The following is a 25,237-nucleotide window of genomic DNA, read 5'->3' as shown; positions in this document are numbered from 1 at the left end:
GCCCCGGTGGCGGAAGCGGGCGGTGCTGGGCGGGCCTGCCGGGGGGAAGCCGGCCGAGGAGGGGCAGCGAGGCCGGGCAGGGCGCCGGGGAGGCCCCGGGGTCGCCTCGGTGCTGCGGCGGCCCCCCCCCCCGGAGCCGGGAGCGGTGGGAGAGCTTCTCCGGTAGCGCAGCGAGGATGGTTTCTCCCAAAACGCGCTATTTAGTGTTCTTTCAATACTTTGGCACTAAATATAGGTAGGTGCGGGAGCTGCCCTGTGTGCTGCACGTGAGACGGTGCTGGGGGAGCCCCGGGTGGGCATGGGGAGGCTGCAGGGAGGCGACTGAGGAAAAAAAAGAAAAAGAAAAAGAAAAAGAAAAAGAAAAAGAAAAAGAAAAAGAAAAAGAAAAAAAAAGTAAAAGGAGTGCACGGGTTTGGGGGAGCACAGAGGGTGTTTGGGGGAGTGCAGAGATTTGCGGGGGGGTACAGTGGTTTAGAGTAGAGCTGCTACACGTGCCAAGTCGGTGAGCATGGGCAGGGGATTGGGCTGTGCTTTACTACTGCTACAGATAAATATTAGAGGGTATTTTGGACAGGAAAAGCAGAAAATGGGCAAAGGGAAAATGTGAAAGGGCAGAGAGGAAGGTGAACGTGGATATAAGTCGGTGGGAGTGCAGGTAATTACATTTCCTGCAGTGTGGTTTGGGAGGGCCGGCGGTGTGGGTAGCTGTGGACGGGGTGGTTGCCCGCGCTGCCCTGGAGATGCAGGTGGAACGAGCCGTGGTGCGGAAAGGAAGCTGGGACTGCCTTTCCCCAGGCCTTAAACATCCCACATCCGTAGTTAGGCTTGTTTACATAAAAAAGAGTGTGTGGGAGAATTATTGCAGCCCCAGCTTGTGGAATCGTGCCTATCTGCATGAGGGTTTTCCAGAATAACACCACCATAAGCCAAAACCCACACTTCTTTTGCACAGCAGAGTTTGTCTCGTTGTGGGCACTGGCCTAAATTACCCTGCGTGGTTGCAGGTAGGCCGAGTTTGGCCTCAGGACATCTCTCTGTGCTTCGGTGCTTTTTGTGAGTGGCTGTGACTCCTGGAACAGCGAAGGAAGCTCATCACAAGTCGTCTTCGCGGCCTTCACATCCGCAGGGCCTGCAAGAAAGGGTCCTGTAAGTGGCATCCAAATCAGGCCCTGAAAAATCTTTACCTGCAAACCCTTTTCTAGTGGAATTTGGCTGCCTCATCTTCCCATCCCAACATTGCCCGTCTGAAGGACCAGTTCAGGAGGTGGCATTGGAAGGATGATTTTTGTTTCCAGTCGTCTTTCCAGAATGCCACCATTGCTTCGGTTTTCATGTCCATTTTTCAAAGTGTTTTGTCCCTGCAAGCTGTGTAAAAAGGTCGAGGTCGCTCAGCAGCAAACAATTTGATAATGAGTGCCCAGCATTAACTTCTGGGTGTGTTGGTGGACTCTGTGTTAAGACATGGGGTAGAAAATGCAGGGTCGCGATACGTATCAATAACTATTGTATTTGTTTTACTCTGCAGTGGGGTCATGGAAACTTCAGTTAACCAGTCAGGGATTGGAGTCCAGAACTATTTGGAGGTACGTCCTTGCTAATCATATTGTCATTAAAATGAAACTTAATGGTTTTGCCCAGGTCGAGTCTGGGGCAACGTTTGGCAGGCCAGGCCCTGCCTGTGTATTAATAGCCAACATTTTCATGATTTGTTCTCATTACCAGCCAGACTCTGTGGTCACAAACTGGAGCAGTGCTCCATGCTGTGCCTCAGTTTACTGGGTGACTGTTCTTGCTTCGCCTTGCCAAGCAGCCCACAGAAGGAAAGTGTGATGAGTTAATAGTTTGAAGAGGAGTTCTCAGGATGTATTTGAATGGCTCCTTGCCTGAGACCATTGTGGAGAAAGTGTATAAATATTGTGCAGATCTTGAAAGAAGAGCCCCAAAGGACTTTCTATCTCATTTATCTAATCCTCTGAACCATCCAGCGTCTCAGCCCCAGGCGCCGGACTTTGGGTGAGCCCAGCAGTTGTTTTGCATTATCCAAGTCACTTTGTTTTAACAAGCGAATGGGTAGGATGGGTGATTAAAGGGGAAGAAAAAAAAAAAGAAGAAGAAGAAGAAAAAGATAAACTTATTTGGTGTTGTCTTTTCACAGTATCAGCGTTTTGCTGGCCAGTTCTGGGATATGTGCTTTGCTTTCATGTGGTGGTATTGATGCTGGGCACTGCTGAGCAGGGCTGTGTCTATTAGAACCACATGAGATGTCTTAAAGCAAGTTTAATAGAAAACTTCTGGGGCCTGCAGGAATTTATCTTCCTTCCTCCATTTCTGTGCAGCCTTGAACTTCATAACACTTGTTTCCAAAGCCAGGAAGGCAACTGAAGGGAAGGGCAAGATTAAATCTGTAATGAGATCCTTATTCCGTTCTATGTACATTCAGACATTTGTTTCGTTTGCCATTACAGGCAAGCAAATAACCTGTGAAGTGTAGACTGTGCGGATCAACAGCTGGTGTCATTAGAAGTAGAAAGGACTGGTTTGTGAGGGTGTACTGCAGTCCTCCAAGTGCCAAGGTAGAGCTGCTGAGCTGTGGCTGATCTGGAGGCCTGTCTGTAACCCTTTGTCACCGTGTCTGTATCATACAGGACATGCGGAGGTCTGAAGGAGCTTTTTAATATCTCTCTGAGGCAGGCTTTGCAGACAAATATATTTGGAGACAATATATTTGACTTGAAATACTTGCAAGCCCAGCTTGCTTGTGGTGGGTCCAAAGCAGAATTCCAGACCTTGCTTTCCCAGATCAGGATGTTTGAGACCTGTGATTTGTCCCCCTGCAATAAGGAGGGACGTATACATGCTGCAAGACTCCATGCTCTAGTCTCAGTTCTTACAGATGCCCCTCCTGGAGAGGAAAATCTCCCGTGCAGCACCTTTTGCTGAAGTGGGCAGCTGCTACTTGTGCTCACAGGCGCCGTATGCGAGGCCTGCTCGGATCTACAGAATGAAGTTCCTTTTTGTGTTTGGTTTGAAGCATCTCCTGAGCGTGCTGTTTCCCATTGTGCTGGTGAATGCTGCCCAAAACTAATCTTCCCACATGAAGCACTGCTTTGGCCAGCAGCCTTGTGCCAAGTCCAGATATTATTCCTCATGGAAGGAAAAGGGGGAGAAAGAGAACACAGATGAACTCTGTGCTATGCAAAGCAGCTTCGGTACAACTTCCCTCTCTCGGTTAAGAAAAAAGGAGGAGGAAAGAAAGGAAAATTGACTCAGAAGTGTTACCTTCATTGCCTGTTTGTATAATAATTCCAGCAGCATGGGAGATTGCTTTGGAAACCTTTCCTTCCAGCAGGAGCCACTTTCTCAGCCTTTTCTTCTTGGCTTTCACTACGTTTCTCTCTTCCTCTGAGAATGAATTAGATTCTTAATTAGTTTCAGTTGACATAGCACCCATTGAGTCAGCAGGGCTGCGATGACTTGCAACCAGAAGCTTGCACATTATTATTTATTAGAACCCAGCAACTTATAAATTGTGCAGCATCCCTGGCAATGCAATGTAATTCCTTGTGTCTGTGCAAGTAAAACCACCGTGGATGTCTTCCACCGATGAAACCAATAAGCAATCCAGCTGCCGGGAAAGAGCAATAGACAGTTATTTTTCCAAAATACCCCTAATGCACGTTTTTTCTCTTGAGCACGCCCATCCTCGATTGATCTGTCAGGTTCCTTTTGTGGTTCCCAGATGCTCTGCAGGGGTCTTTGGTGGCTGAGCATCTTGAGCATTTTTTTATTTAGCCTTCAGGGAGAGAAGTGGATGAACTTTTGCTTCCCAGCCATCGCCGGTGTACGTTTACAGGCCTGTTCTTCATCTCCCCTCTCCAGCATTCGTACAGGGGGAGAAGAGAACAGAGCTGTGAATAATAATAGCAATCTGGAATGTGGATTCGTATCGTTCTGGCACACGACAATGGAAATTTCAGTGGGATTCAAAATGTGGAAGCGCTTAGTGAATGAAGCTGGCTAGCAGAACAGACCTGCTAAATGCAAGTAACGCTTTCCCCTGCATCACCGCTGTGCAGGCTAGTACAGGTGCAGAGGGACGCCCAGGGACGCTTGTTGCCACCCCAGGAATATGGTTGTCTGGAACAGCTACGGCTCAGGAAGTAAAGGCAGGATGGAAGTGGGGGCGATCCAGCTCAGCAGGTGCCCAGCCGAGATTTCAGTGCCTGTAACCAAGCACCTGCTGAAGAGGAGGACACTTGCGTGCTGTCTGGCCTAAAGAAGGGAGCAGAGACCTGCGAATGTTGAGAACACAAGAGGAGAACCCAGCTCCTTGATTCCTACATCTCCTCTGCTGCTTTTCAGCTGGGCACCTGCGGGTAAATTGCTTAACTTCTGCTTCAGCTTCCCCCGCTGGGATCCAGAGAGGATGCCCAGCAGGGCAGGGGCCTGAATTAGCAGCAGGAATTTTCGAGTTCCTCAGATGACAGGCCTGCTTGGTTTAGGCATTTTATTTTTTTTTTTAAGGGCAGGAAAACCTGGTTGCCATTCAGGCACTTACTAAATGTAAATAACACATCTCCTTTTTGCAGATCAGCGTGGGTTACGTGAACAGATAAGGGTATGTAGGAGCCAGCAGAGGACGGTACCAGCTGCCTATAGGCGCCCAGGCCGTCTGGATGGCACAGAGAGCAGACGTACGCATAGGCGAAGGGATCAGTAGTGAATTGCCTGTGAAGAAGTTCAGAAGTTCTCTCTGTAGGGAGATTATTTCTCTCTGTAAGGAGAAAAGCGTGCAGCAGAAGGGCGGCTGTGAAAACACCCCACCTTGGAGCTGCCGTTCAGTCCTACGCCTCTGTGGGTTCCGTGGCCGGGGCGGGGAGGCAACCAGATTCACCTCCAAGCCTGCAATCTCCTCTTCCTCCCCAGTCTGCTCTCCAAAAATGCTTAACCCTCGCAGGCAGAGAAGAGATCCAGACCTTTCCGTGTTCCTGTTATCCAGCTCTGTCCAGATGCAGTGCTTGAAATTGGATGCGGTGCGGGGATCCAAAGTGCTGCATCCAAACTTCCCCGAGGCCGTAGCAAGAAAAAAGGAGGATGTTCTCTCCTCTTCTCTCTTCCTCTGCCTCCCCTCAGCTCTCTTCCCGCTGGCACTTTCACGCCTGGCAGGAAAGGAGGGGGAGGCAAGGCCGGGGGAAGAGGAGTCTGCAAAACCCAAACACATCTTTGCAGAAACTTTGCTCTTAAAAGCAGCTTCTGCTTTAAGACAAATTGCTGAGGCACAGGCCAAGGTCTGCTGCAGAAAACTATTTGATTTCTGTCTGCTTCTCTCTGCTTAAGGGTGATAAATAAAGATTTTCATTGCTAATTGTAACCACATGTGAACTCCAAATAGAAGGATTAGGAAGGGGAAGAGGCTAGGGTCATTTCTGTTCTGTTTCCCAGGCCTTCCTCTGCCGCTCAGTTACGTTTTTCCTCGCCTCCCTGTGCCTTTTAATGGTGTGTTTCTGAGAGCCCAGAATCCTGTCTGCTCCAGTCGTAGGAATCTGGAAGGCATTTGTGAGTCAGCAATTCAAGCTTTATTGACTCTTGGTACCAAATTGAAATCTAATAAAGACCACTGCTGGGTTCACTGCTCGGGAGGGGAGATGGGAGAGCAGGAAATTTCTAGCCATTCATCTGCTTTTCTGCTTTTCTTTGTGTTTTTATTTATTTATTTATTTTTCCCCAGTCTTGCAGATGCGCTTCATTCATAGACCCTAATAAATTACATCGGGTTTTCTGTCTCAGGGCCTGTCGTCACAAAGACAAAAACTATTTTGCAGCTCTGGTAACCTACTTTCCAACCTTGCTGTGTGGAAGACCTGCTGTGGTTTTAACGTTGTTTGAGGAAGTTACTGCAGTCCCAAGGCTTCTGACCCACCAGAGTTTGCCTTTGCCCCTCACCAAAACCCACCCTGCCTTTGCTAAACGTAGACCTGTCTGGGAAGACCCTGAAATAATTAGCATCTAATTAACTGTGTTAGCATCTGTCCCTCCATTTTGTGTGCATTTTCTGATCGTCTTGATTAGAAGACACTCTCTTAAGGACTGCGGAAGAAGGGAATATCAGGAAGCTCCAGCTTGTGACCGCTGGTGGTGTGTGGTTGTCCTGTGGTTATTTACACCTGCCGGGATGGCTCAGCGTCTGCTCCTCCACTGCTGGTGTGTTTTATGAGAGCCGTGCCTTGATTCTTAGATCCATTTATATATCTCAGTGGGACTAATAAACGCGTTACATCAGTGCTGTGCTGCTTCTCGTCTGGTCCCTGGCTCCTCCTCCACTCGTAACAGCTAATGGAAGCGTGTTGCCTCCTGTAGCCCTGCTCCTGTCGGGGGTGGAAAAGAAATCCTGCCTGCAGCAATAGCTGCACTGTTTTATTACACCTTTCTGGCCTCCTCTGGAAGCAAAGGACGCAGCCTGCGCTCCGGCAGGACTCTTGGCTGTGATGGCGCTCTGCCATCCCCGTGTGTTGGTTCTGTCCCTTTAGGGCTCGAGTTCTGCAGCTTTCCAGGAGCGTGCACCGAGCTGATTGTGCCTGCTGCTGATGGAGTTTGAGTGCAGTTCTCAGCAGTGAATCGCAGGGGTTGTGTCTGGGTGTTAAATGGGTAACTCCGCCCTCTTTTCTACTCACCTAATGATATAAAGCAAGGGATATGGGGATACCAAGGACTGTGGTTAGCAAGGAGGAGGGCACTGCTTCTCCTGTTCATGGGTTTGTCTCACGTTGACTTGCAGAAGGCAGCACAGAACCTGAAACCCGTTGTTCCCATCAAGTTCCACATCTCCAGCCGAACAGACAGTGGCGTTCATGCACTCTGCAACACTGCTCACCTCGACATCCAGCGGGCGCCTGGGAAGCCAGCTTTTCGAGAGAGAGAGCTCATCCGTGGTCTAAATCACTGCCTGAAGCCCGAACCAATCCGGTGAGTTGGTGGCAAGTCAAAACCTTTTATTTCACCCTTGCTGGAGAAGAGGGGAATGCAGCAGTCATCTCCCATCTTCACTCACAAGATACATTTTTTCCTGTTTTGTGTGTTGGCAAATCACTCCCGTGCACGTCTCTCTGCTGCTGCCAGACCCCTTGTACATTCAAGACGAGTGCTGTTGTACTGTTGCTCTTAGGAGATCATCTGTGCTGGCACCACTAAAACAAAAAATCCTGTGAGAGACCAGGGTCACCATGTGAGTAGTGAACCCACGGGGATGACTCTCATTTTCCGTGAGCCAGATACGTTAACTTTCAGTGACGCTTTATTCCCCAAACTCCCTCATTTTCTTTGCTTATTGAACCAGCACCTAACAAAAGCTTGGCTGCAGTATCACATCTGACTCCTATCTGTGCAAAAAGATGAAAAACAGACAAAATTGCTTTTAGTGTTAGCAGCCCGCTCCTCCATCGACATCAACTTCTTTTCTTCCCAGCTAGACCACAGCTACCACATGACATGATTTAAAGAAGTTGCATGACAAGCTCCAGTTTAATATTTTTGTAACAAAATTGGATTGGTTTTGCTCAATGGGATAGATAAACAGTCCTTACCCTGTACCCAGCTGTAAATGACGAGGGAGAGCTGTGTGTGAATGTAGTAAGGGGGTTGGTACAACAATTGGCAGAGAACAGAACAGCTGCCGTTCTTTTTTCCTATTTTCTTTTCTTCTTTCTTTCTGTTGGAGTTATTACTTCTTGCAAAATCTCAGAGTGGACTTATTCTGCATGAGACCCGGGTCTAAATGCCCACCCTCAAAGGCAGAAAATCAGCAGTTTTTGCCAGGAACTTGCATCAATTAGATAAGCAATCGCTGTGCCTTGTGACTTTTTCAGAAGGTGGATTGAATTTAATTTTCTTTGCTTTCCTTTCCAAGCTGTTGTGCAGTTTCTCTGTCAGCTGCCAAACAGTTGCTGTGTTCTTCCCCAAGCACGGGTGCGTTTTTATGGTTAAAGTGTAAATCGAATGGAATATTGGGGTTTTTAGGCTAAAAACCAAATCTGGGCTGGTGCTGTAGGATCAACATGCCATTTACCAGCAGCTGCTTTGCAGCTCTCTGCTTTTTCTTGTGCTGCTTTGTCTTATTTGCATGAACTGAAAACTGTTCAAGGCATAGACCGTCCCTTACGAGGAGCGTGGCAAAGCACTTCAGTGTGTTGTACAAGAAAATGGGTGTTTTATAGGGAATATTTGGGTGAGCAGCAGAACCTTGATGCAAGATGCCAGGTGGTGATTACTCAGAGGACCTGGCTGCTCTGTTTCACGTTACTGCACTCTGGTGCCATCAACGTAAAGGAAGATTACGGAGACAAATTCCCCGTGCCAGAGCAAGAACCCAGGACAAAAAAGCAAATCCCTCCCCACCCCAGTGATGGGATTGTTGTAAGAGTAGCGGCATGACTACGAAGCACCCTCCCCCTTCGCACTTCACCCAGCCTGCTTTATTTTCTAATCTCCTCTTTGTGAAACGGGGCCTGACCCAAATGCCGACACAGCAAGGCCTGGGATTTGAGGGCTGACATCAGACTTGCATCTGTCCTTCGTTTTGCAAGGGAGGGTTCCAGTTCTCCATGGCCTGTGGAACAGGGAACCCAGCTCTAGGTGTGCAGGCACTCAAACAATCTGGGATCTGAGGGAAGGAGAGATGAATGATGACGTTTCTTTTCCCCCAGGAGGTCCTCCATGTGTGTCCCCCACTCTGTGTAAAGTAAAGAGTGAGATGGACTGGCTGGCAAGCATTCAAACCTTCATCTAAGGTAGGAGCCTGAGGAAAGCTATCCCAGGTTGCAGTCTTCTCTAACCTTGACTGCTCAGGTGGGTGTTCAGGCACCTCTGCAAGGCGTGTGCCTCTACTTTTGGAAGCAGTGAATCGGATTGCCTGCCAGAGGTAGGCAGCTGGCCCACGGACGTGACAGCAGTGAGACGTTGCAGCATCCCCCGAGGTACCCACGGCACTGCCGCGTCGGGCAGGCTCCAGTTAGGTTGCAGAAATGCTGCGTCTGCATCAGCAGTGCTAAGCAGTGCTTATCCCCCACCTCCAGACTTCTGCTGTGCCATGTCTGGAGGGCATCTGAACTCCAGGGAACGAATTCCAACGTATGCTGATGGTCACGAGTGCGTGAGATAGCGGTGACTTATTACAAGATCCCACCTTGGTGCCCTCTGCTTGCCTGTGCCAAAGCAGTGCCGAGGACTGAGCCTTGCACCGCGTTCCTGCAGGATTTCTGGAGGTGTATGGCAGTGGTGCCTTGCATTTATTTAAAAGTGGGACCTCTTCTCTGGGGGCTCTCAGCTCAGGGTGACAGGAGCAGAAGCTGCAGCAGCTGTCTCGGAGCCAGCTGCGTTCCTTCACCCCTGAACAAGCACCAGCGGAGCCATCGGAGGGTAAAGGGGAATTGTAAGTAAAATCCTTGGAATCCGAGCTCAGGAAGGAGGGGAGGAAGGCGCTGTAAAGGCCTTGTTACGGGAGGCACGTAATTCCTGTTGATGGCTGGGTGTTTCTTTGTTGTTCTTGCTTTAACTGAACTTTTCCCCCAAATACTTCCCGCTCCTCTTAAACCCCTTCAGAAAGGGTTTTGGGAGCAGCGTAAGGACCTCACCACTTGACAGTCCTACACCTACAAGCCTAGTTAACTTCGCTGGCCTCTTGAAGTAGCAGCTAGATTCCCTTGCTTTGTGAGGACAAAAAAAAAAAAGGAAAATTTTGACAGAATACAAAGGAACATGAATGATACGAAAGAAAACACAGGGCTGTGTTTGAACTACACTGCCGATTTGGAGGTGTCACACTTCTTGGGATGAGTAAACGCCTTTTTCAACTTTGATGGTTTGTCCATCCATTCAGACAGACAGATTTATGTTCTGGCCTCTCACTTGCAGGAATTGCCAAGCAAGTCTCTCTCTCACATGCTAGCCAAGCTGCATGTTTAAGTGATGCCTAGGAGGTACTATCCCTTGACAGCTTTCACCTTTGACACATATACAAAGAGTTTAATGCAGCTGCTGTGTAGGAGAGCTGGAGATGAATTCTTTTCAGACTGCGGTGTCTATTAAAAAAAAAAGATTCTGAAACAGAATTTGACTTACGTGAGGTTTTGGTTATTATTTTTGCTCAGACTGAAAACTAGGTCAGCATTTGAACCCCCTGGGAGTTGAACGCTTTATGGATGCCCTAGCAATAAGAAGGAACCTGAAGTAGGTCACAGTCTTGATTACCTTCCTTAAAACACTCAAACAGTTGTTTGGGAGTCAAAGCTGGCTGATTTTCCAGCCAGAGGGTACCATTGCCATAGTCTGTTCTGTGTCACCAGCTGCAGAATCTCAGCCCCTCTCCCCTGAATTTAGGCTTGTAGCTTGTGGCTTGTCACATCCTCGAACCTTCTCGTCCTACCAGACCACGGCACGTGTGTAGGGCTGCTGTTGAAGAGAATTTTTTAGCTAGCATCCGCAAAAGGAGGCAGCGGTGGGATCTCACAGACGGGAAGAGCTAACACCTGGCAGGTACGTGCCAAGAGGTGGTGTCTTCTGATAAATCCAGGACTGTCCCTATCAGGAAGGCAGTCTGAGGTTATCGGGGTGCAGGCGGCTCTAACTTCTCCCTCCTCCCTTGGGCTGAACCTCCTAAAAATGGTTCAGCTGCTTTCCATTAAGGAGCTTGGTGACGGGCATGAGTCTAAGTGCATGCAGCAGCCAGCCCCTCCCTCTGTAAGTAGTACTCTGCCAGGAAGAATTCTCTCCTAACGCCGGGTAGAAAGCTCAGCACTTTTATGTGGTTGCAGGCAGGGGGTGATGGAGAGAGACATCTTGGTGAGAACTCATTAGTGTCGATAGAGCTTGGAAGGGAAACCAGATTCCAAGCTGGCCGGCTGTATCGTCAGCAATAATGACCTGCTTTGGAGCTTCGCTGCACGACGGGCCTCTCCTATCAGCTGATCTGCCTTTCGATCTGTGTAGCGTATTTGAAAGGCTCCTGTCCACAAAGATCAGAGCGTCGTCCGCAGGTGGGGCGGCCTGAGGAGGACTTTGCTATCACCTAGGCAGGAGGGAGCAGTACAGCAGATTCACACCTTCTGTTCTGGTTCCAGTTTTGGAAGTACACCTTAAAAACTGTCTGGGTGGCAGCAAGGCAGAGCTGGGATTCCCCCCACCTCCTGCAAATTGACACTTTCTGTTGTCAGAGGAGAGGGAAGGATGTCCTGCTGGAGGACACCTCTGGATTTAACAAGTTGGTGTTTCTCCTTAGATGTCTTTGGTTGTTTGTTTTTGTTTTTTGCCTTCAGACCCTTCTGAAATGTAGGCTCTGTCAAAAAGCTGAAGAATGCTAACAGTGTTTATTTACCAGCAGCCTTGCAAAAATTGAGATGTTAACAAGGCCTGAAACGTGGAATGTTTGAAGAATGGGTGGAATAAATACTGGAAAAACACTCCCAGCTTGAAAGAGCCAATGGTAGCAACTGCGTCTGCTAGGAGAGTCAGGAAAGGATGCCTGCAGTGAGGAATCGTGAGCATAAATGGGTTTTTCTGAAGGAAGCACTCTATCAGAGGGTATAAAAGGACGTTTATTTAATAAAAATCACATAAGCGTTAACACGAGAAGCTCAAGGGAGATGAAACGCTTGTGGAGACATGTAGACAGAGGAAAATAAATGGAATACTTAATTATATTACTGTGTTTAGAGGGGGCTGGAGGTCCTAGGTTCAAACTCCATTACAGGCCTGGAGGATGTAGTTTGCATTTCTTCTGGGAGTTTATGGCAGTGGACTTGTTATTGCAAATCTGTGTGCAGGCCTGCAGCTCAGCTTTCATTTCTTCTTCTGTGGTCTGAGGCGCTGCAGTCAAGGGGTATGAGCCAGAGGCACTTAGGCTGGCAGGAATCCCTGAAGCACCAGCCTTTTGAAAGCAAATAAATAGGTTTGTCTGTTGCTTGCTCCCAAATGGTATCAATTTTTTTTGTCTGCCTTGGATCCCTTCTTCTCCATCGAGCGAGCTCCAAAAGGAGGAGGGCACGCGGCAGGAGAGCAGATGCCTTCTCACGAGAGGCATCCTCTAAAGCAGCAGCTGCAGAGAGAGCATCCCGTTGAGATGGAGGCTCCTCGCCGTACGCTCCCAGCAGTACGGTGAGAGCCGCGACGCTGGGCTAAGGGAAAATAACTCCAGCAAAACCTGCTGCTGACATCTTCAGATCAGTTGTAGCACTCTGGGGGAGGTGCAGGGAAGCTCTGCTTTCTCCCTTGCCAGACAGGAGGGTGTTTTCCCCTCTGACAACCTTTGTACCCTCCTTCTGGCTACCGAGCTGTCCCCGCTCGATGCTAATAGCGGTGTTGGCTTAGGGAAACCAGGCAATTTCTCCCAGTTGCTTATAAAGGGGAGTCCAGCAGCCTTGCAAGCTCCTTGGATTAACTGCCCGGAGTCGCTGGAAGGCGAGCAGACAGAACCATTCCCCAAAGCCATCTCCTGCACGTGTGAAGTGTGAGGGTCCCCAGGAGCTCTCCTGCCTGCGGCATTCTGCTCTTTGCAGACCTGGGGGGGGGGGGGGGAGATGCTCCTTTCTTTTCGCTGCTGCAGCAAAGTCCTGTTTGTCTTGGAGGTTGTGGGGGGGAGGCAGGAGGGAAGTGACCTAGTTTCAACTATTTCCATCTGCTACAGCGAGCTGTGAGGCTGCCCTAAGAGGGAGCACAGGGTGTGCTGCTTTGGGCGTGCAGGTGTCTGCTGCTGGGAAGTTCCTGCTTGTGTGTGGGGCCACGGCTCTGCAAAAGGCTTGGGCATATCCTTGCGAGGGGGTAACTCACTAATGGCTGTGTTGTGGGCTTTAGTGCTTTCCAAGTCCTGTGAATCCAGGTGTTGTGCACCACCGAGAGCGATGCCAGCCCTTCTCCTGGGTGCAGCAAGGCCAACGGGAAATGCAGAGGAAGCCCTGGGATGTCCCGTTGTGTTTTAGCGTTTGCAGACAGCCACTTGCACCAAGAAAGGGATTCATGAGTGAGAAACACAAGAGTACCCGGGCTGTAAGTTCTCTCTTATGGGCTTGTTAAGGCTGCTTGACTTCGTATTTCCTCTTACCCACGTATCTTATAGGACTGGATCAATTGCCAGCAGGAGTGGTTCCAGCCCGATGTCCGTTGGTGTGCTTTTGTGGTGGGTTTGACAAGCAAAACAGGAAGGTGGCTGTTTTCTGTCACCTCTCAGGGCATGAACATCCTTGTCACAAAGAAAAGCTTAAAACTATTTGACTCCCTTCTACCTCTCTCTCTAGCAAAACCGGGGTTGAAATGTGCTCTAAGTGTGCGCTGCTTTTTTGCCCCCAGGAAGATGCTGAAGCATCTGGATGGAATACAGCTCACGTGATCTCAGCCCTCCCCAGTTTTCCTTGAATGAATAATGGTCTGTGAGCCAGAGGACTATCAACAAATGCTGAAATGCCAAGGGAGCATGTGTTAAAATGCCTCTTCTGTGGGACAGGGTTGTCGGGAACTCCCCGTGTGCCAGGGCAGAAAGAGGCAGGAAGGTCAGAGGGAGACAGCTGAAAGGAAGTGAATTTGGAGAGGGAAGAGACATTTCTTGGTGGTAGCTGTGGCTGGGACATCTGGTTTTATCATCTACAAAGCTTCTCTTCCAGCTAAGTTGATGCTGTCCTGGAGACTTGAGGGCTAGACTCAGAGGGCTTTGGAAATATTACTGTTATGGTAAGTAGTCTTTTGAAGGCAGGCACAAACACACTGCCTGTCCTTTGAGTCAGTGCTTCGCAGCTGCACTAGGGCAGTTCTGAGCCAAGCAAATAGGTCTGGAAGAGCTCAGCAGCTTGGGAATGATGCTGCATTAATTAGTTTCTAGCTTGCCAGCCTGGAGCAGGGACAGAGTAAGCATTTCTTCGCCTGTCAAATTCGGCGTAGAAATTCCCTTTATGGCTGTGCATTAAGGCAGTCAAATCTTTGGAAAAATGTTAGGCTGTGAGCATAGCTGGGTGAGGGCCACAGGCACGGAGATGTTTTCTTACAGGGCTTTAAGGAGACCCCTCTCCTTCTGTTTTGGTTGGCCTAGTAGGGAAGGTAGTGGATGAAAAGTCCAAAGGGAATTATTTCCACAGCTGCTTTGGTACAAAGAGGATTAATTGCTATTTTCTCTGTTCTTCTAGCATAGTGGGGATACCAAAAAATTGGTAGGGGTTCTTGTGGAATACACACTTGACATTTGGAACAGCCACTGCAAAGCTCATGACCTGCTGTGGTCGTGGTGTAGCACAGCATAACATTCTCCGTATGTGAGATACATTTCATCGTGAGGATCTTGGGAAACCTCAGACATTGCCCTGCTTGTTTGTTTTTGGGAGAACTTTCCCCCAAGCGATTCGCATTTGTGCATGCGTATGAACGTTTCGAAGAGCGTGCACACACACGTGTGCCTTCAGCACCTACCTGGGGGGGAATAACGCAGCCCCCTCAGCGGTGCCTCGCCCTGCCACCCCCGAGAACAGGAACCCGAACGTGACATTCAGGGGAGGGAAAGCTGTTGGCAGCTGAACTTGGGTATTGGCTGGAAGTTCGGGCCAGGATGCTCGGAGTCACACCAGCGAGATCGCTAGGAAGCGTGTGGGTTTACAACAGCAGCAGCGTCTCCTGTAAAGAAGACTACCACGGCATGCCAGCATTTATTTCAGTAGCTGCCAAAGTGTGTTAGAAGGGCACGGTGTTGGCAGACACCTGTGGCAGCCTACGCTTGCACTTCTTGGTTAGCGGTCAGCTACTGACTGGCGGGAGAGCAGGATATTTGGTGTCTTGTAAGTGCAGTTTCTCAAAGCATCCACTGCGTGTCTTAATTCCATACGTGTGGAGACCAGCAAAAGTGTGCGCATCGGTGCATGACGTTTCTGTCTATGTCATGACGTTTCTGCCTATCCCATTCTCTTATTTTCTACCAGCATTTTGAGTGCCTATCGAGTAACCAGTGACTTCCACGCGCGCTTCTCGGCGCTGTCAAGAACCTACATTTACCGGCTGCTGTTGGGCTGTGCTCACTGGTCTGAAATACCCGTGTTCGAAAGGGACCTGTGCTGGGCTCCTCTGGGGGGGTAAGTGTCTCCAGAAACCCTCCCCGGGCAGCTGCCTCAGCATTTGGGGAGGAGGTGATGTCCATGTGTAAGACCAGACCCCCCAGTTCACACTGGAAAGAATCCTCTGTTGAAATCAGCGGAACCGCGCTGAGTTACGTGCGGTGAGACCTGGGACTTAGAGCTCTTTTTGATCGTGCTGTCAGCTCTTCGTTGTGCCTGCCATTACCGTGCTTAGCACTGCTGAAGTGCTCGGAGTCTGGGGTCGAGTCCCAGAAGGCAGGCAGCAATGAAAGCTGAGAGTCCTTGTTGGTTTTTTTTCTAATTCTTGGCCTGTTTCTGGTGACGGCTGCACGTAAGCCAGCTTTCTGCTTCCCAATCTGGGTGCTTGTGTGTTTGAATAGTAAGTGAGAGCCCATGACTCTGAGCAGCCCTACGATAACAAACCGGTGTGTCTGGCTCAGCGTTCATCTGGGCTCGTGGAGTAGCCACTGAGTCATAACAAATTAGTGCTTGTATATGGAAGGGAAGAAAAACAAGTTCAGTGCCATTTAAAAACACTTAGGACATGATAAACAGCGGGTAAGGAAATAACAAACAAACCCCAGAAGAAAATTTGTAATTGTCCTTTAGATGAGGTTGTACTGAGATAAATACACGTTCAAGAAAACGGGAGGTTTTCACAACATCCTAGTTTCATTCATGTCCAGTTTGCACACCCATTCCATTCCTGTTATTTCCTAATTTCATCTTTTCAAAGGTTTGGAAAAACATCACAGTGTTTGACATTTTCTCACCTGGCAACATCTTTTTGAGTTTATGAGATACTGCAAAGGATTTTGGTTCTCTTGTCCTCCACTCTAACCAACAGTTTGGACAGAGCTATTTTTAATTCAGTTGTTATTGAATTTAATTAAGATCCTGCAGCACAGCAGGATAAAGGTTTGTGAAGAAGACTGTGCCTGCCGACCCCTGACCTAGCCTGGGGTTTTGAACGCCATCAGACCTCCGGTCATTTGGCATCTTGCTTTGTGGTTTGGGCTGTTCCAGGAGAAACTTGTCTTGCAAAATGCGTTTCCCTAGTTCTGCAATGTTAAATCTGCATGCTAGGGTTAAGCCTCTCATCAATTAATTAGACTTTGAAGCTCACAACATACTTGGTCCCACGTAATGCTCCTCTCTTTTTGCTCTGCGTGTTTAATTTCAGCTACCTGGACGTGCCTGCCATGCAGGATGCGGCACGGTTCCTGCTGGGAACCCACGACTTCAGCACTTTTCGCTCACTGAACTCTGAAACACCCTTTCAGTCTCCGATCAGAACCATCGTCCAGGCAGAAATCCAACCCTCTTCTGGTTTCCTGGCTCACCACTACGAATCCAGGTGAGAGCCTAGCTGGGGAGCTGCTCTGATCAGCTAGCGCTTGCTTTGTCCGAAAAGCTGCTTTCCAGCTTTGCGTTGAGAACTGACCTCCTCCTCCTCCTCCTGCATCGCCTTCCCAGCCCTGGGTGGTGGCAGCAGGGCTCTGCCTGGTGACGGTATGGAAAGGACATTTCTTTCCTTCTCCTGCCCGATGTCCTCATGGAGAAAGCTGAACAGGCCTGAGGGGGGGGGAGCTGGTCCGGTTGTTTGTGCAGTAAGGCAGGGTGGTGTAAACTGATGTACGGAGCCTGGCACAGAGCGATCCTAGGAGGTGCTTCCGGCATTTACACTCGTTTTGGTTGCTAAAGGCCAGCCCTGCCAGGGGACGGGATTTTTTTTTTCCTGCTTCTATCCTAGCTTTGCCTACAGGCTGCAAATAGGAGGAAAAAAAAAACCACCGCCTAACACCTAGGTCACTGCTGTAGCTCTGCAGATCCACTCAGATCACACCAGCAACTCCTGCCTCCTTCCCAGGGGATGTTGATGAAGGAAAACCCGATATTCCTCAGTCAATACATAAACAACAGATTGTTGCGTGTCAGGTTCTTTCAGGACCAGGTCTTGCAAGTATTGAAATGAAGTGGCTGGATGTCTTCTCTCCCTCTAGCAGAAACTGAAGTTTTTTTCCCAGGAAGATCACGGGTACTTAGCATCCGAGCATGGCCCCTGCTCCCGTGCCTCTTTCTTTCAGAGAAGTGTGGCTGTCGTGCTTCAGCTTGAGAGCAAAAGTTGCTATTGTTTGTCTCCAAACCACGTTTGCCTTGTTTCTGAGTAGAAAACCCTTTTCTTCATAGTTTTCCCTCCGTTATATTTGAATACCTCCTGAGCCGCCTGCAGCAGTGAGTGCCGTGCTTCAAGCTTCAGCTGGGCCTCGCTGCAGTTTGCAAATAGCCCGCTCTTGTCTTCCAGTGGCGTGTTTTGCCAGCAGTAGCGTGGGACAAAACCCAAAAGGGAGCTGCAAAAACAGAGAGATCTGTATGCTCTGAGTCTTTCAGTTCCTCCCAGTCTCCCTATTCAGGGTCAGGAAGAAAAAGGCATTTTGTCCGATTGCTGCTTTCCCTGCTCGCTGTTGGTGCCTCGCAGTACACAGCCGCGTTATGAAGAGGCACCCAGTTGGGTGCAGCTCCCCGCCGGTGCTCCCTGCTGCGCAGGCACACGGACACGGGCAGCCAGCACCAGCTGCAGCGCTTCCTTCCTGCCTCCTTGCAGCACTGTCCCCACAAGAAAAGGGGGGGGAAAATGGGGGCCGTCACCTGGCTGCACTCCTGCTGCTCGTTATTGGGTTGCCGCTGCCGGATGGGGAACGTGGCCTCCCTCCCTCCGGGGTGGTCGTACCTAGGGGCACGAGTAACAGCCAAGGGCTTCGCCCCCAGGCTCATCTTGTCCCGTGTGATGAGAAGCGGTGTGAGTGGCAGAGACCTGAGCTAACATGAAAACAAGGTAAGTATTAAGTAAATTAAGTCGTTAAGTCTCATCAAGGCCACCTCTGAGTGCCTAAGGGCCAGGTTACCTCCCCAGTCCAGACCTGCTGTTGTCAATCCAATCAATGAGATTTGGCACAGATCAGCTTTTTTATGTCTTCGATTTTAATGTAAAAAAAAAGGGAATTTGCCACTCCTTGCATAACTTGCTGCATAAATCCATCCCACACAAGGCCAAAAACAACTCACGAGAGAGAAAGCAACCCTAAAAATCGGATGAAAAGCAGCAAAGCTGTTGCTGATAGGATATTTTTGCTTGGTGACACACGCAGCCACGCTTGTGTTTTGTAACAAGCCGTTTTTATAAAAGTGTCGATATCGATTGATTTAACGAATGTTTAGGCTGACGGGGGTGGCTTCGAGAAGCCTCGTTTCAACGTGTTTAAATAGCACTTAATTAACAAAGCATTATAAAGGAGTTATTAAATAATATAAAACAGCTTTCTGACCTAGAGAAAAACGATCCGGGGTTAGTGGGTTTGCGGCAGGCTGGGCGGGTGGTTTTGCTTGGTTGGCTTTGGGTTTTTTACAGTGTCCTAGTTCCTTCTGATCTGTAAAACACTCCCTGTGGGGACGGGCGCAGCCGTGGAGCTTGGAGTTTGCCTCTGCCCACTCTGCAAGTAAGACAGCAAATATGCCCGAGGCGCACGTGTATTTCTCCCTGCAGGAGCAGAACGAACCGTCCCCGCAGTGAAAGGCTCTGATAGCATTAAAAGCTTATAAATAGATTTTTTTTCAAAGTCTAATCTGCGGAGCTTTATTTTCTGCTTCGGAGGGAAGAATCCACAGAAGGATAAAGCACGGTCTCCTAGCGAAATAATGCAGCTTTTCATTCCCATTCTTCCCTTCCTTTCTGAACTTAAACCAATCTTCTGAATTGGCCGCTTGTCCGCGTAAAAGGCTAACTGTTAAAATGATTCCTTCCGTCAAACGCAGTTGCTCAGCAACAGTGGAAGTGGAGTCGGTGTTCCTGCCCTACAGAATGCCTTTGAATGCTAAGGATGTGTTCGGAGACTTAGCCCCGTTCCTGGGCAGTGACTGCTGTCACCTGTTTTCGAGCTGAGCATGTATTATTCATCGCAAGGTGCTGCCTTCTGCTGCCAAGTGGAAAAGGCAGCCAGAAGTTTGGCTGGGAAGCAGAATTATCGGCGAGATTGACAAGGAAAAGAAAGTTTCCCTCTTAAAGAAAAATCCCGTGTTCTCTTTCAAAGCCTACGTGGTGTTTTTCCTGAGTACCTCGAGCTGTCTTTCACAGCTTGGTGTGTCCTGTCAAGGCCAGCAAGCGAGGAGAATCCTGGCTAGAGGCCGTGCATGCAGTTTGGGGGGGGGGCTTTGCCCCTCTTTGGAAAAACTGCCTCTTGTGCCTCGTTAGAGCCGAGCAGCGCCGTGACCTCCATGCACTGGGTCTTTGTGCACGTGCCTCGCGCCGCACGTGTCCGTGTGCCACGTACATCGCGCTGGAGGGAGAGAAAACTGCACGTAGGTGACAGAGCATTGTCATTTCCCGACATGAAGAGGGATCCGGGGGCAGAAGCTGCCTTTGCATTTGCCAACACACACAGCAGGCAGGGCGAAAAGCAGCGATTTATCTGTGAATCCTGAGAAAACGGCGTGTGGCCGCTCCCTGCAGTGACAATTCCACAATTTCTCTTCCTGCCAGCCCTGCTCTGATGCCCGTGAATCTTGTTGTCCCCACTCCATCTTCCTCCTGACCTTCACAGAGCTCTCTCCCCTCCCAGGCCATGGGCAGCCCCTTCCGTGGTGCCCAGGTGTCCCTTGTAAGCCCAGCCTGTCCTTGTGAACCCCCCAGGCAAATGCCTTGTGGCTGTGCTCGTCCCCCAGCTGTTCCCAATCTTTGTAGCCCCGTGGTGCAGGTACTGGGCTCACTGCGAGGAGGAGAGGCGAGATCGTGGGTGTAGGTGGTTGCTGTTCTCTATCGCACAAGGTAAACTTGTCTCTTTTTGTTTTAGGAATGCTGGGGGATATAAGGAGTGCTTAAAAGCTGTTAGTTAATTTAGCTTTTGTTGTTATTTTATTGTACTTTGATCCAGGTGACTTCTGATATTGCCTGCTAGCGTGGCAGTCTGGGGGTGCAGGTTCTGAAATGCAAAGCTGCTCGTTTCGGGGCTCTGTTGGTACATCTGACCTGTGGGGATGCTCCCGCGTGGCTGCCTAATGCCTGTATCAGGTTTTTTTGTCTGAAGGAAGGGGATGTGCGCACAGCTTCTTCCCTGCAGGACTGCTCCTGAGAATGGGGTTGCGCTGGGTTTAGTTTTAGGGCTGGTGCTGGGACATCAGCAAAACCACAACGTTTTTAGAAAGCAACTCGTGCAGGTTTGGCAGGGGATGCAAACGTCAGCGAGGCGTTGGACTCGTTGGCCTCGAGAGTCCTCGCAGGGAGGTGTTTTGCAGCAGCCCGAGGGCCCGTCTGGCAGGCTGGGCCTTCAAATGCTGGAACAGAAGTCGTGCTTCCCAGTTTCTCCTCCATCTGAAGGCTTCGGATTTGTAGCTGAATTGTTGCTCCTTAATCTCCTTTTCCATCCTGGAGGTGTTCTTATTGATAACTGCCTTTTGTTCCAAATCCTGTTAGTTTAAACTGATTATTTTTTATCGCGGGGAGCTTCGGTGCAGCTTAGTGGTGGCACTAAGCCATCACTTGCTGCTGTTAAACTCCCCCTTTAAATGCTCGAAATTCGGGTGAAGGAAGCGTTATTTGTGCCCAGAGCGAATGGCAAAGCATCCGGGGCCCTGAATGTGTCGCCGTGCTTCTGTCAAAGCTTCTCTTCCCACGCGGAGCAGTGTTGAGCAAAGACGGGCCTCTGCCACGTGCAGGGTTGTTGGGAGTCGAAGTTTTGGGGTGGTAGGGCCTTGGGGTCATCCTGCCTGCCTTGGGGTATGCGGCAGCCTGTCCCTGGGGGGCAGCTTTGCCTGCAGCAGCTGACTCCTGGCGGTCCCAGCGGGGCAGGAGTGAGCCTGAGGAAACGAATGACTGCCTCTGGCGCCGTGCAGCGCCTGCTTCGCGTGGCCCTCTTCACTCTTGGGACAGCAAGTCTGCTTTTCTCATCCGCTTGCACTGTTCCTTCTCTGACAAAGGTTTCTGTCTCCTTTATTTCTCATTATTGTTACTTCTCCCTTACAGAACAATGATTTTTTTTTTCCATTTCAGCCGTAACTGACCTACGCAGTTGTCCCCAGCAAAGACGCCCAGCGGCATTTGGGTTGGAAGAGTTGTGCATCGAGTTGCTGGCTGTTTGCAATTGCAGCTTGGTTCTGCTGTTGACTTCTGCAAAGGAAGCTGCCCGCACTTGGTTTCGCAGGTTCCTGGCTGATCTTTGAAGTAGGCCTGGAAGATCTCAGCTTCTTACTCATTCTGCTCACTTGCATTCAGCTGTGGTTTGTACTTTTCCCGTGAGAAGGTCTCACGTTTGAGATGTGACTTTCAACACTTGTTTTTGTTTCTTCCTTTAGGGGACTGGAGTTTTGGGAGTTGAAGTTCAGGAGCAAATCGTTTCTTTACCGGCAGGTACTGTTCAGCTCTGTGTTTGGCACACGCTTTGCCTCCAAGATCCACAGGATCGCTCTCGCTGTACCTTGGTCAGATTTTAATGTCACATCCCTGTTTAGTGTCATCGCAGGGCTTCATGCCATACAGGGACCTGGCCTCAGAGAGGCGAGGCTCCGCGTTCGCTGTTTGACCCAGCAGAACCAGAACATCTCAGGCCTGTGTCTGAAACGACCGAAGTCACAGAACCACGTGGGAGGATGGAAAGTTTTGTTTTCCACAACCTCCGTCCTTGCAGGCTGAGTGGTAAAACCAAGAGCCATATGTTCCTGCTCTGCCGCATGGCACCGGGCCCAGCGAAGACCGCCTGGAATTTTTACTTTCTGGCTTCGGAGCATGAAGCAATTCTCGGCGTTGCACAAAGGAGAGCTGGAAGACCTGCTGCAGCTACGCAGGCACGGCTGCAGGATCTTTCCCTCTGTCACGCTGACTAGCCTCCGCTGGGTTTCCTTTGAAATAGCTCCAGTGGGGTTTTTGCTGCTGTCCTCAGGGGAGACGGCTCTCCCCGCAGCCTCCTGGATCGGGAGCTGGCTGTTCTGCCTGCCTGGCCTGGCCACGGTCACACTCTGGAGACAGAGCAGGCAAGAGAGGACTTGTTTTTGGAGGAGAGAGGGGGTGTTTTGTGGGAACGGCGAGCAGTTATTTTTTATTCTGTTTTGACAAACCCAGTTCGTTTTTATCCTGTGCCAAGCAATGCTCTGTGGGCTCTCTGACAGTGGGTGTCTGGATCTGAGCAGGGGAGGAACGACAACATGCTCGAGAAGGCTTGGTGTACTGCAGGGATTTGCTTCATCAGATGCTCTTGTGACAAGGAGAAAATGCTGGTGACCCATTTAGTGCCTGAGACTGGAAATGCTGCTTCGCGATGTTGTGCAGAAGGAAACAGCTACCAGTAACACGGAGCCTGATGCCCTCTGTGAGCACAGCAGCAGCCTTGGTGCCAGCTGGCAGCCTGTCGGGGGAGCAGGAACAGGCTGTGCTTGGTGAGCTCACCCTCTTGCACCTGAGCATCTGCTTCTGCACTCCGTCACAGGGCGGGTACGAGGCTGGGTGTACAGCTGCTGCCTTACGGAGTGCCATCCGGATGCTTCTGTAAAAGAAAAGGGTTAAAGAGCCTCAGAAGCTGTACGTATTGCTTTTCCCTGCTCGCAGGGATACGCCAAGCCCGTGGTCATTGCAGCTGCCTGCCATTAGTCTGCGTTTACACCAGCTAACTGAGACATCAAAGCTAAAGGCACGGCTTGCAATGACCTCTAGTGAGGGGTAGGTAAAATAACACACGTCAGGGATCTCTGCTGCTTCCCCGTGCCGCCAGAATGGCCCGGAGGTGGGCTCTTGGCACAACATCGTGCAGTTTAAGACTGGAGCAGGTAGGGAGAGACTGTGCCTGCCTTTGGGTAAGACATCCTTGCTGTTTGGACCTTCCTTTTTGCTGGGGATGAGCCTGATCAGGTTGCTTAGTGGACCTTGGTTTGTCCTTTGGTAAATGCTGATGGGTAGGACGCTTGGGCTGGTGCTTCACCACAGCGCTGCACTTAAGCCTTTGGAGAGAGAAGGTGGTGTGCTTTCTCTTTCCTCCTTGAAAGGCCATAAGTAGAGTGAACGTTTACTCCGGCCAGATGACTGATCGTGCCTGCACAAGCGGGGACGTGTTCTGCTGGAGGCACGAGGAGGTGAGCAGCGGTCAGGACTCTGCCCTCGGACAAATCCCTTTGGTTCACGGAAGGGGTGAACAGCACACGGGGCTGTGACAGAGCCAGTCACGGGCAGCGAGCATCTGGTGCGCGGGTGGCACTGGCAGGCGTGAGTCCCGGCACAGAAACTCTTCGAGGGGTGGTTTTTAGCCAAGAGAGTGCCGAAATGAGAGGGGCGTGCAGGCAGCAGGTGAGCGCTGGGTGTGAAGTTTGTGCTTACCCAAGGCTTGGAACTGCTGAGCGTGGAGGGGGGGAAGGGAAGCTGGGACATGCGGAGGCGTTCAGAACCCCACCGCGATGACTTGGGGGGCGTCCGGTGGGCTGCCTCACTCGGCTTGGTTTTTTTTTCCTTTTACGTTTTTGGCTTTCTGAGAGAGAAACAGGCCCCTCCGTAGTCCCCCCCACCTGGAAAGAGTTACGTGTGTGTCAGGAACCTGTGAACCCCGCTGTGAACCCGGCAGGCACGTGTGAGCTTCCTGCCTCAGCCGGGCGTGTGGGTGCTGCTGCTGGCGCTGAAACCAGCCGGCCCCTGCTCAGCTCTCTTCGACGTGCGATGAGAGCGAGCCTCCCTCCCGGGCAGAGCAGCGGAGCTGGAGGTTGTGTTCCAGGTCCTCATCCCATTCTTCGTAATGCCCACAGCTGTAGGGAGGGAAGAATTACAACAAGCAGAGTAATTTTGCCTGTTGTTTCCCTTTTCTGCCACCAGCTTTGGTCTCCAGAAGGTGCTGTGGCAGTGCCCGCTGCAGGCAGGCTTAGCAGCCGTGCGTCGTGTCGCCCCCGTCGGCGCAGGACCCGAGCTGCCCGTGCGATCCGTGCTCAGAGTGGAAAGCAATCCGCCCCCACGGGGTGGCCGCAGCTGCTGGGGCGTGCTTAGGGACTAGGGAGCGTGGTGCTTCTGAAGAAATACGCACTGCAGGTGTTCCCTGGGGGTACGGGATGCCAGGCGTGTAGAACGGCAGCCTGGACTGGCTGAACCCTGATGGGCGGCGAGCCTGTGCCATGATTGGGATCCGTCAGTGGCATCTGAAATAAGGCCCAAAGCATCCTTCGTGCGTCCTTAACATCCATCTGGAGCAAAGCAATGGCACTGGGAACAGCTGCTGATGGGGGGACAGCAGAGGAACCCCAGCAGAGGAACCTTCTCAGCCACGTTCTCCGTTTTTCCAGGTCCGAAGAATGGTTGGGGCTCTAGTTGCAGTCGGCCAGGGAAAGCTGACACCTCACCATATAAAGGAGTTACTGGAGGTAAAAGATGCGCGGGCTTTTCCGCCGCACGCCATGGCTCCGCCGTCTGGACTCTTCCTAAAATCCGTGGAATATGACGAAGCAGGTGGGTGACGGCAGGGAACGGCGGGCAGAGGCTTTTTGGGAGTCAGGCCTAACACCAAAGCGAGCAGAAACATCCCCGTCCCCCCTGGGGCTGGCATCACATTTCTCTGCTGCTTGCTTTGTCGTAGCAGTGATCCTTCCTGCGGTCCCCCATCTCCCTGCACATCCCCCCAAACATCTCCCAGCGGTGCTCTTCCTACCAGTGCTGGTGGTGGAGCTGCCTGTGCCAGCGGGGAGGGAGCCCAGGCAGGAAGAGACCGCAGATTTAAAGTGCTTTCTATGCCATCTTTTTCCCTAAATCAATGGTTTTTGTTTATTTTTTCCCTCAGATTTACACACAACAAGGGCCCCAGGAGAGTAGGAGCTCTGTCGGATACAACAGTGCCCGGAGGACTGTTGGTGGGGATGTGGCACTGAGGTCTGCAGGGCACGCAGCGCATGGTCTTGTCTCAATAAACATCACTGACTGTGACTGCAGGCATCTGCCATCGTTTGTTCTCGCTCTCTGAGGCTGCCAAGGGGAAAGGAAGGACAACTCGGTTCTGCTTTCAGATAACTGCTTTTTTCTTTTTTTTTTTTTCCCCCTGTAATTCTGGTGCAGGCCCAGCTCTCAAACATGGAAAAAGGAGCAGGGCTCGTTTCTGGTTTTTTGTTTTCTTCTGTGGTGAGTGTGTGGGAAG

General features: G+C 50.6%; 1 protein-coding gene across 4 annotated transcripts; it reads left to right on the top strand.

The window, feature by feature from the left end:
- Positions 1–30: 30 nt before the first annotated feature.
- PUSL1 (pseudouridine synthase like 1) lies at positions 31–25,029 on the top strand. Of its 4 annotated transcripts, none has more exons than XR_014573374.1 (8): positions 39–235; positions 1,526–1,583; positions 6,776–6,963; positions 14,943–15,092; positions 16,279–16,452; positions 21,441–21,495; positions 21,597–22,517; positions 24,396–24,535. XR_014573374.1 is itself a non-coding variant. In XM_083803205.1 (8 exons), exons 1-8 carry the CDS (start codon positions 177–179, stop codon positions 24,916–24,918), a joined length of 879 nt encoding a protein of 292 aa, XP_083659331.1. In that variant the 5' UTR covers positions 39–176; the 3' UTR covers positions 24,919–25,029. The 4 variants fall into 4 exon arrangements, 1 of the variants encoding a protein (XP_083659331.1); XM_083803205.1 differs by lacking the exon at positions 21,597–22,517 and adding an exon at positions 24,887–25,029 and having other exon boundaries at positions 24,396–24,558; XR_014573373.1 differs by lacking the exons at positions 14,943–15,092; positions 16,279–16,452 and having other exon boundaries at positions 31–235.
- The last annotated feature ends 208 nt before the right edge of the window (positions 25,030–25,237 follow it).

The sequence above is a fragment of the Anser anser genome, assembly GCF_964211835.1.
Source record: "Anser anser genome assembly, chromosome: 17".
Taxonomy (NCBI): domain Eukaryota; kingdom Metazoa; phylum Chordata; class Aves; order Anseriformes; family Anatidae; genus Anser; species Anser anser.
Note: the sequence above shows the minus strand (reverse complement) of the source record. Positions and strands in the feature narration are given on the sequence as shown.